At 36.4% G+C, this 11,995-nt stretch overlaps 1 protein-coding gene across 6 annotated transcripts in view; it reads right to left on the reverse strand.

Moving 5' to 3' along the window:
- SREK1 (splicing regulatory glutamic acid and lysine rich protein 1) overlaps positions 1-11,995 on the reverse strand; it is a 49,335-nt gene that overhangs the window by 22,684 nt on the left and 14,656 nt on the right. For all 6 annotated transcript variants that reach the window (XM_086699841.1, XM_086699840.1, XM_025924238.2 and 3 more), the window contains exons 3-7: positions 11,621-11,736; positions 6,087-6,251; positions 5,767-5,945; positions 4,434-4,564; positions 3,441-3,555 (exon numbers count right to left, since the gene is read on the reverse strand). In XM_086699841.1, coding sequence (XP_086555967.1) covers positions 3,441-3,555; positions 4,434-4,564; positions 5,767-5,945; positions 6,087-6,251; positions 11,621-11,736 — 706 coding nt within the window. The remainder of the gene's footprint in view (positions 1-3,440; positions 3,556-4,433; positions 4,565-5,766; positions 5,946-6,086; positions 6,252-11,620; positions 11,737-11,995) is intronic.

The raw sequence follows: 11,995 nt of genomic DNA on the forward strand, positions 1-11,995 counted from the left end.
TCATCTTCATACCACATTTTTGATACAAGAAGGTAAGTCACAGTTTGTAGACACCTTTATTACTAATAGTCAAGTACTAGATATTAAGGCAAAACTGAAAACTTTTTTAATCCATTTATAGGAATCCACATAATGGTAATATTTCATAAGGCCTTTGCTTCTATGTACTTAATTGAAAGTCTAAACATTTCTGTTCTAGTTAATCTTACTGAAAATATACATAGTAATTCTGTTTTCCTCCAACACTGCTTTCCAACCTTAAACAAAGAAACACCTTTTAAAAAATTAAGTGTAGCCTTAGTAAGTAAAAATTAATTTAAAAAACGCTGTTCACGTGGCTTCATATCTTACCCTATGGTCCTCAGAGTTTGAAAGTCCCAAGAGTAATTACTGTAGTATTTTAATTTTGACATTAAATACTTTCAACTCCCTATCTCACCCACTAGTCACCTACAAGAAGTGTTTTGATTAGGATCGCTAAAAGCTTCAAGTCAAAAGCAAATCTAATCCAACCACAGATAAAGACTTCAGTGATCATTAGGAGATCTTATTTTAGCATAAAATACAAAACTGCATTTATAAATTAAACTGCAAATACAGGGCAACTTACCATTATGTCTCATCAAAGTTCAACTCTAAGTCCGCTGTTTCCCATTAAAATACTATAAAATGTCTTAAGAGTTCCCATGCTGGTCTGTCAAGGTTACTCATGAAGGTCAAAGTGACAAGAAACTCCTTCCTACCTCCTATTATAAAAGGGGAAGGAACAGGGAAAGGATGGGGGCGCAGGGGTGTTGGGCCTAGAAGGAGGGCTCTAGAAGCATCTGAGGATGCTGAGAAAGTGGAAGAGGGTAGGCCTTCAAAAGCAAAGGATTCTAAACTCACACTCCTGCTATTAAGTTTAGTGGGGGAGAGCCAGAGCTGAGGTTGGTATCAAATCCAACTAGCAGGGGAGGGGAAGACAAGAAATGCCTACCATCCCCCTCCTCCCCTACCAGGGAAGTGGTAACAGGAGTAGGTTCCTCCATATCAAGATCCATAAGTCAAATGTTTCTGAGTAAGGGATTTTTTTTGTCCCCTTAAAAAAAACCTATCTTCTTTTGTATTTCTCTATGAGCTCAGTAAAGGTCACATGTGGTTCTACATATATAAAAATAGTACAAATTTATAAAATAAATCTATGTGAGTGGTAGGTATATATATATATATATATACACACACATATATATATATATATATATATATATATATATATATGTGCATGTATATGTCAAGAACAAGCAATTTCTGGAACACCTGAAATTACCCAGTAATTCAGGGTGGCTGAGTAGGTTAAGCATCCGACTTTGGCTCAGGTCACGATCTCACAGCTCCTGAGTTCAAGCCCCACATTGGGCTCTGTGCTGACAGCTCAGAGCCTGGAGTCTGCTTCAAATTCTGTGTCTCCCTCTCTCTCTGCCCCTCCCCCACTCTCTCTCTCTCAAAAATAAACAAACATTTAAAAAAATACAAAAAAAAAAACCCAAGCAATTTCGATTGCTATGTAGTCAGACCTACAGGAAAGCATTCTCACGAATTAAGAACAATTAACAAATTACTTTAAATATTTCATAAATTTCATTTTAGACTGAATAATCCTTCTCCCACTAACCCTTGGAAAGGGAAAATATCCAAATATACCTAACCTAAAATAAGACCAAGCACCTTAAAACAGAATTAAATAATATACTCCAACAGATAAATCTGAATTCACAGACCTCATCAAAGAAACAAATGTTAATCAAGTTTTGCTTTTTTCCAACCTTAGAAAACCATGAAGGTATCAGACTTGGAGCACACCTCTTGTCATCAACCCAAAATGAGATTCAGGTCTCGGGTCTCTTTTTTTCTTCAGAAAAAAAGTAATTACTCTTCAGCTCAATTCTGTATTTCCTGTAACTCCTTTACCTTCATCACAGCCTGTCAACCTGCAGAAATATCCACAACCTAGTACCACTGTTTCTGTACCACTTTCCTTCTCCAACTCTGGCTCCTGTGGCACTGCCTTGTTTCTTGTACGTGACACAACTTCCTTCACTTGGATCTGAACTTGCCTTGCTGGAAGGCCTTGAAGGGAAACAGTAAAACCATATCCCCAACAAGATTTTACAAACTAATAACAGAAAAGTATATACGAGTAAATAGCTAGAAGAATAGTTCACTAGAGTCAAACAAAGAACATCGTTATTTTTTTTTGCATTTCATTGCTTTAATTTCCTTGGTATTGTAGAAAAACAGACTAAACTGAGCTTGCTAATGAGGTTCAACATACCACATACTGGTTTCCTTTTTTCCCTCCCCTCGAGCCCTCCTCCTCCTCTAATACCACCACACACCCAGCACAGACACACACACACCTTCCTTTACCCCTTCTCTTTAGACTGCAGCATGCGCGCACATATAACACGTAATTAGGATCCATTATATACAATTTCACATTTCAGTATCACCTCCCTCCGTATCTTAAAGAAGACAATAGAAGTTATCACTTTAGCCACGATTCTTTAGGACACTTCCAATCAAGGTGCTATCACAAGTTTACATTCTGAGGTCCACTCTGGACTAAATACAAAGAAACAGAATTTTTTTTAATAAAGAAAATTAAAAGGATAGAATTGTACTCAAAAATAAGATAAATACGGACAGCTGGGTGGCTCAGTCAGTTAAACATCCAACCCTTGATTTTGGCTCAGGTCATGATCTCACGGTTGTGGGATCAAACCACTCTTTGCGATACCCACTGACATCGCAGGGCCTGCTTGGGATTCTTCTTTCTCTCTATGCCTCCCTACTCACATGCACGCATTCTCTCTCTCAAAATAAAGAAACAACAAAAACAAAAAGATAAATAGAAAAGAAACAGAGTTGAAGCATAACAGCTGGAGCTACAGCTGCCAAGTTACTCCTGTGTTTCAGCTCCCAAAGTGGGTGCAGAAGGCTCTTACCATCAATGTTACCAAAGATGTGAAGCACCCCATTTGACGCATGGGACTAGAGATAGGTAACTACTGGAAACCAAGATCTGAAGTTCTATACCCCAAGCCTTGAGAAGACAGGGGGTTGGGTGGAGTTCCCTTTTCTCAATAAAAAGAATGAAAAGTTTCTGCCGATTCTGTATGAAGGCTGGTTTAGTCGTAGAAAATTCAAGATTAGAGCACCTTACAAAAGAAAACCAACTTCTAAAACTGAAAATTAGTTGAGATCATAAAAATTATACAGTGATTAGATAAAATTTCATTCTTAACTACAGTATTATAATTAAAGCAACATTTAATGGTAACCATAATTCCTGAACTCCGCTGAAGTTTCTAAATTCTGATATTTAAAGAAAAATCAGAAAATCTTAACTATTTTAAATACAAGACAACAAAACTTTAGAAGATGATAGCAGAAATTCTCACCTGTGTTTTGACTGTGATCTTTTTCGTCTAGAATGGGATTTTGAACTAGACCTGGATTTTGAGCGAGTGTGGGAACGAGATCGACCGCCTTTTCTTTCATTGCTCTTTCCAGACTCTGGGAGGAAAAAACCACTTTGCAGTGTAAGCTCAGAACAATTAAAGATCCCAGTTAATAATCAGGCACAAGTGGAATGTACCACATATAGTGCAAGGGGCCTACTCTCTGTACATCCTCCTCCTGTGCAATTATCCTTCAGAAACATCCAAGAAAGTCATTGCATAAACTCGTTGAGTGCAGCCACCCTGCAGCAGTACATATAAACCAGATGATTATAAACAGCTGTTCGTAGTATTTTGTTGCTGCCATAACGTACGATTATAACATGTCTGTAATTCCTAGGACAGTGACTGTAAATCTTCTCTCCATTTATTTTGCTAGAGTGAAGCTTAAATTCTGAGTGCTAATTTAGAAAATGTGCTCAACTGTAAACCACCTACACATTTTTGCTTAGATTTTTAACTTTTAGTAAAAGCAACATAAAGTCTCAGTAGGTGTTCCTTTTTATCTTGCTAACACAGTCCCTGTATTTTTTCTGAATCATGGGTTCTCTTTCCTATTTTTAAAATTAAAACTTTGAAGGAAAGTGAATCTTCTCAATTAGAACATTTTAAGTATATTTGTTCTTGTTTTTAGCTTCATAATAACATTTATACCTTGCTTTAAGCAAATCAGTTTTGAGCACTAACTGTGCTATGAAAATATAAAGAACTGATTAACTCAAGCTAATGTGCCTTAAAATTCAGTATCAAGGGAAAACATATTTGGGCTAAGCAGTTCTTTGACCTTAGACACTAGTAAGTCACTTACTCTTTCTCGAGTTTCAGTCTTCTTGTAAAATGAAGGGACTAACCAAGATAATTTCTAAAATTCCTTCCAGTTCTACGATTCTCTGATCTTAAAGTGTGACCTATGTAACAACACTATTGCCTTACCTGGTTCAATGGCTGCTGAGATAAATGACTGAGCCTCTCGCACTCGCTTCATTACTTCTTCTAACTCCTTAGCTGCAGCCTGAGGTGTCATCTCAGGGGGTTTTACTATTGCATTGTTGGAGTGATTAATTCTAAATTAAAAATATTAGCATATCACAAATACACACCATATTTTACAAAACATAAAACAAATGTTTACATGATACAAAGATTTACATATGTGAGGACAGCTTGAAAGCACACTAAGAACAATACAGCTAAATACAGAATAACCAAAACCAACATCAAAACCATAATTCTTCTCGTTATCACCCATCCTTACCTCTTGCTAACAAAGTCAAAAGCAAGGAAAAAAAGAAGGAAAAACTGAACCCTAGTTGATTTCTTTAACAACTTCAATATACCAGGACAAGTGCTTTTCCACACAACTTAGAATTATAATAAATTAAAATGCTTACACCAATATTAAAATGAATCATTTCTCGTCTTACAAGATTTTGTTGATAGCTCTGCACCCCAGGAGGTTGAAGGGGAAGCTGTGTATTATGTGCACAATTTTAATCAACTGTGAACCATAGGTGAGTCAGCTATAACTTTGAACGTGTGAAGCACCTGATAAAACTCTTCCCTAGCAGGTTACAGTGGTTTCTCTGATGCACATAAATGAATTTGGTGAGTCTCGCTTTACCCCTTTCACATTGAGAAGACAAGCATTCACTAGAAAGAGATTTTTATCCTTTCATACCTGAATCGTGATCAAGCTGTATAACTAATGCAATTACCTACGAAGTTCAGATAAAACTGCTGCCTCAATAATCTGCATGAAATAGAATTTCTGGTCTTGAACATGTAAAGTCTACACCAATTTTTCATTTTGCAAACAAGAATATCAGAAAATGTTAAAATTCAAAATGTATGATTTAAAGCATTTCTAAATATTTAATACTATTTTCTTCCTGGGATCTTGGACTTACCAAAATTCTCATTACTGTATTACTCTAAGTTCAACTCTATGTTAAATCATCTGTAAGTCTAGTTATAAAGCAAAACCAATCTTATAGCTTATAGAAAAAGACCTACAATCATTACACAAAGCATATAATGTTAACATCAAATCAGATCTTATAAAATAGAAAATAAGACATTGTGAAATATAACTTTAAAGACTAAAATGGTAAGTAACCCATGTATTTCATTTATACTTAACACAAAGTCTTCCTTTCCACAAATTGCCAATTACTATTAAAAAGAAAAAAAAAAAGGCCTTAATTATATCAGCAATACTTTAAGTTTTTCCAAAATCATTAAAATTTCTTTGTTTAGGGTTTCTTACTTCAGTGGCCTGTCTCCAAACATAACTCCATTAAAAGCAAGGGCCCTTGGTACAGAATTTTGGTCTGCAAATTCCACAAAAGCAAACCGAGTTGGCTGAGTCTCATCACCTGCCATCCGCACAAACTTCACTTCTCCAACTTGTTTAAAAAATTCAAGAAGTTGATCAGCTGTCGTTGTCTGAAGAAACAAAGTCACGCTTTAATAAAGTATACTCTTTTTTAAAAATTAGGTAAATATTATTTTATCAATCGACAGGACTTTTAAGAATGGGAAAAGATTAAGAGGTCCTACCACTCACTTTTTTCTTAAATTAGTTACCTGGGAATTCAAATTGCCAACGTAGACTGTTCTCCTAATTTCATCAATTTTGGAAGGATCCACATTTCCCATAAGCGGTGGCTGTGGTATCTCTCCAAGTGTTGCAATGTTGGGGTCTAGTGCTGCTGCTGGTATAGCTCCCAAACTGCTAAGGGAAACACCCAACTACAAAAAAACAAACAAACAAAAAAATCACATATTTTCTATTAGCATCAAACATTACCACTCTTTAATCTTAAAAAGCAACAATCAACTCAACAAGAATGGAAAGTGACTAGGGAGTCCAGGTGTGTGTCTAAATTATTGAAAGTGAGGTCACAGAAGTTCTATGTACAATTAGAAATGTAACCTAATTCTTTTTTTTTAAGACATAAAAATGTCTTTAATGTTTATTTATTTTTGAGAGAGAGAGAGAGATTGCAATCAGGGAAGGGGAGAGAGAGAGAGAGAGGGAGACACACACTCCAAAGCAGGCTCTAGGCTCTGAGCTGTGGGTACAGAGCCTGACGTGGGGCTCGAACTCATTAACCACAAGATCATGACCTGAGCCAAAGCCAGACACTTAACTGACTGAGCCACCGAAACACCCCAGAAATACAACATAATTCTTATCTGGGTATTTTAAATACTTTCAAACTTGAAACTAAAAATGAACAATCAATTCTCATTTTCACAGTAGTTACGTACTATGAAGTTGCCATGAACTGGATTATTGAATATGTTATCACTCCTAGGGAAAATACAGGGCTAGGTTCCTGAAAGCTTCTGGTCACAGTTTCATCACCAATAACTGCATTATCTTGTTTTATGTGTTTCTAGTTAAAGACACCTAATGTAATATATAATGCTGATTCATTAACATTGAACTCACAGCCAGAAGCACTATCAACCAGTGCTTCAAATGAACCTTATCTAACCCCTGGGTTTTCTCTGTAAGGCCCATCAGTCTTCCAGCCCCTCAGGAACATGAGACAGCACTTCAATACTTGGGTACTAGCTTAAAAAGCAAAATCAGCAAAAAAAATACACAAAAAATATTACAGCATTACAGGTAAGACAAGAAGGCAGGGTACTGCTGTTTGAACTTAGCTGAAAATGAACATATCAAGCAATTCAAATTATTCATCATTCTGTGGGTCAAGAAATGACCGAAAGTACCGCCATGTACTGATTTTGAGGTTTCAAACATATTTTAGCTAGTTGGTGAATTCACAAGCACAGAATTCACAAATAGTGAGAATCAAGTGTATCCTGGGCATTCAGCAACAGTGACTAAGTTCTTAATAATCATGGCTCCTAACTTTTGCTAACCCTAGAAGATAGATATGAATATTATGCCAATTTCATAAAGAAAAGGACTTACAGAAGTTAATGATTTTCCCAAAGCTATTGAGCTACCAAGTGGTAAAGGCAGGGAACCACTATATACAGACTAAAACTAAAACAGGTACAAAGTTTACCTAACAAAGGAAATCGAAAATATTAAACTTACTTATACTCTGGAAGGAACAGAAAAAAACCTTTGGATGATCTTTCGTAACATAATTAAATTCAGTTTTTAGTTCAAGCATTAAGGAACTTTTTTTAAATTTATTTGAGATACAGAGACACCGTGAATGGGGGAGGGGCAGAGAGAGAGAATCCCAAGCAGGCTCCATGTTGCCAGCACCGAGCCCAATATGGGGCCTGAACACACGAAGCTGCAGAATCATACCTGAGCCGAAACGAAGAGCAGTACACTTAATCAACTGAGCCACCCAGGTGCCCCAAGGAACATGTTTTTAATGTGAACTTAAATTAGAAAAGAAAGTATCTCAAAATTTGAAAATGGAAAATTCTGCAGAAAAATGCGAAGACATTTCAAGGGGGAAAAAAACACTACAACTTTCCATTTATGCAATTTAAGAAAATTTTGAGCACTGACTGTATATTATTACAAACTAAGATTAAGCAAATACCAAAGAACAAGACTTCCTAAAGGTGAAAATGTAAGTTGATGAAACAATTATCACTTACAATTGTCAAGTGGCCTGTGTATCATCTTCTTAAAACATGCCAAAGTCATGTCTTACCCTGCTTAAAACTAATCAATGGCTTCTAATTACCTTTAGAATAAAATTCACACTCCTTTCCATGGCCAAAAAGCCCTATAATCAGTACCCTATCTCTCTCTCCAAAATCTCACAACACATACTTCCACCACCCCCATTTACAAAGCTTTAGCTATATGGACTGCCATTCTATTTATTCATTGAAAACACAAGTTTTTCCCACCTGATGCATTTCATTTGGCATTCCTTCTGCCAGTCAAATCCTTCAGGCATCATGTCACCGATCCCCTCTAAGAGGCTTTCCCTGACTTTATATAAAGCTTCATTTACTCTCTACGACATCACTGTTTTGTTCTTCATAGCACATACTATAATCTGTGGTATCTTGCTAGCAGATGTTAGATTTGTTGCTCAGCATTACCATTTCAAGTTATCATAAAGTTGTATAAAATATCTTAGTTCAGAGTGAGTGAGTGATCTCTGTGAATCAAGACTACCACCATCTGAGCCTAGTTTTTCTCCATGTTTGCTTCTGTACTGAGACACTCCTTTTTTCCCCTCACCCCTTGTCTTCTATTGTATAAGGTACAAAGATGTTTGAGCATAACATTAAATTTTACTGTGCAAAAGAATTACTACATCCCATTAAGTTAAATAACAAATATGGGTCTTATTATTTATTAGTTTTGCATGGATTTAAAGCATTAAACAGGCCTTTCCAGTTGTAAATCTGTTTGATCTGCAAATTTTCTCCACTGGGACACTATACTTGGAATGGGCTTTTCCAAAGCATCTAATCCAACCCCTTTGTTTCTCAAATTTAAAGATCATTCAGTTCTTTAGGAACTTTTTTCTGTCTCTTTTTACTACACCATTCTGCATATACCTATGCTATTTAATAGGGTTGTCACTAATCACACACAGCTGTTTGAATTTTAATTAAAATTCAGAGCTTCAGTCACAAGAGCCACGATTCAAGTGCTCAACAGCCCCATATTACTAGTGGCTACCACACTCAATAGTACAGACACAGGCATTTCCAGCACAGCAGAAAGTTGTGTTGAATGTGGATGCTCTGTAACAATAAAATTACCCTTCTTTTTATTAGTCTACTTTCCAGCTCTGGTCTAAGAAACTGAAGTATTTACCCTTTTGGTCTTTGATGGGGTAAAGATGATCTAGGTTCCTGATGTAACACTTTTGCTTTCTGACATAGAAACTATGGTCTCCCTGAAGACGAAATATTCTAGGCAGAGATGAATACAAAAGTACAAAAGTCCTAAGGCAAAAATATGCTTGTAATGTCCAAGAAACAACAAAACCAATATGGCCAATATAAAGTAAGCCAGGAAAACAGGTAGAAAAAAAAGTCAGCGAGGTAAGCAAGCACCAAGTCATAATGGGCCACTTCCCTGTTTTCTAACTCAGTATGTTCTTCATAAATTAAATTTCAACGTAATAGATATCTACAGCTGAAATAAGAGAAAACCATTTCCTCTCAAGGCAACAAATTAAATAAAAACTTTAGGCTATTGCTAAATAAACCCTAAGAATTTTCAAGATAAGAAGACAATATTGTCTGAGAAAAAGGTAATGATCCAGAAATTGATATGGTAAAATATACCACAAAATAACCAAATTAAAATTTTCTAGAAAATTTCTAAAAAGCCCAACTCAAATGATCAGATGTTCTATTAAAAAGCATTTTCCCAGGGGGCCCCTGGGTGGCTCAGTTGGTTGAGCATCTGACTTCAGCTCAGGTCATGATCTCGCAGTTCGTGAGTTAGAGCCCCGCATCGGGCTCTGTGCTGACAGCTCAGAACCTGGAGCTTGCTTCGGATTCTGTGTCTCCTTCTCTCTCTGCCCCTTCCCCACTCATGCTCTGTTTCTCTCTGTCTCTCAAAAATGAATAATTGTTTAAAAAAAAAAATTAAAAAAAAAAAAAAAAAAAAGCATTTTCCCGGGCGTCTGGGTGGCTCAGACAGTTAAGCATCTGACTGGCTCAGATCATGATCTCATAGTGTGTGGGTTTGAGCCCCGCGTCGGGCTCTGTGCTGACAGCTCAGAGCCTGGAGCCTGTTTCAGATTCTGTGTCTCCCTCTCTCTGACCCTCCCCCGTTCATGCTCTGTCTCTCTCTGTCTCAAAAATAAATAAACATTTTTTTTTAAAAAAAGCATTTTCCCACCACGGATCACAATGCAGGTCTCCAGCAGAACAATCTTATGCAAACAAGAACTAAAATTGTGCATTTCAAAGTTTCAAAGACCACTTTTATAACCTGATTAAACAAACTACCATCCCAGGACACCTAGCTGATACAGTCAGTAGAGCCTGCTACCCTTGATCTCCACGTCATGAGTTCAAGCACAACAGGGGCAGAGCTTACTTTAAAAAGAGGTGGGGGGGGGGGGGCGGTTTGTAGTTCAGTTGGTGGAGCATGCAACTCTTGATCTCTGGGTTGTGAGTTCAAGCCCCAGGCTGGGTGAAGTGATTACTCAAAATTTTTAAAAATAAGAAAGAAAAGAAGTATTTAAAAAAAATTACTATCATAAAGCTAGTATTAGTTCATCCCCTAATAATCTAAAACCACAAAGCTAAGATACAACTTGCAATTAAGGTGAATTTTATATTTTGGCTTCCATTAATTTCTGAAGAAAAATGACCCCTCTTTAAATTAAATATGACTGGAATCTTTTACATAAAAACCAAGAGCCCAGGAGCACCTGGGTGGTTCAGTTGGTTGAGGAACTGAGCCTTGATTTAGGCTTAGGTCACAATCCCAGGGTAGTGGAATCAAGCCCTGTGCTGAGCATGGAGCCTTCTGGAGATTTTCTCTCTCTCGCCCTCTGCACTGTCTCCCACCCTCATGCACATGTTCTCTTTCTCTCACTCTAAAAACAAAAACAAAAACAAAAACAAAAACAAAAACAAAAAGCCAAGAGCCCAGTAGCAGCAAAATCTTTTTTAACCCCCCCTAGAAATTACAAAAACAGTAATAAATTCCTATTTAATTGTACACAGTTAATGAAAAAAATATTTCTGCCATGTTTTTATCTTGTTACATTTTCTCAATATCAGACAAATATTTCTCAGAGGTTTTTTTCCTGTTACAAAGCTATGGGTCATTTTATTTTACTTTAATAGATTTAGTCTTCATGAAATGGGGAATACAGTTACCTAGATTTTCCAATTCCCCATGTGATCTAAAATGCTAAGTGTCAATAACTGATTTTCTAATGAATAATCTATTTTAGTTCTCAAATTTAAATGAATGCCAATTACTTCAGAAGTAATTCCGAAAGTCAGTTTAAACTGTCAGTGATAACGGGGGGGGGGGGGGGGGGGGGGTTGTTTAAGTAGACATTCTGAATCCTTTTCATTTAAAAAAAAATTTTAAACAGAAATAATTTTCTAAGCTCTTTATTCAGCTAATTACACAAGTAAACATAAATCCGTTTCAAAAAACGGTGTGTAATACTTACTGTAGTCAAGGGATTTGGGGTCGGAATGGGAAGCAAGCCTGCACCAGGCATGAGACTTGTCATGGTTGGAGCAGGAGCCAATAAAGAGAGAGCTTTGGATTCCTCTGGAATTTTACCTGCAGAGGCAAGTTCCAAACATTATGGAAAGCAGAAACACCACACAAACTTTACACTATGATTTTACAATTACCCTTGCACTTAAAAAATAATAATAATAAATGAATCTATCTATCAGATCTGTATAAAGAAATAAATAAGAACTTAAGTCTTTCCTTTTATCCTGCTCTACTAGGAAAAATAAAAGTGAGCAAAACTTCAAAGACTAACAATCTCAATAATGGAATATTATTTTAAAAATTGAATAATGTAGACAAT

Source organism: Puma concolor, chromosome A1 (assembly GCF_028749965.1).
Source record: "Puma concolor isolate L17-30 chromosome A1, mPumCon1.1.hap2, whole genome shotgun sequence".
In the NCBI taxonomy this organism is placed as follows: domain Eukaryota; kingdom Metazoa; phylum Chordata; class Mammalia; order Carnivora; family Felidae; genus Puma; species Puma concolor.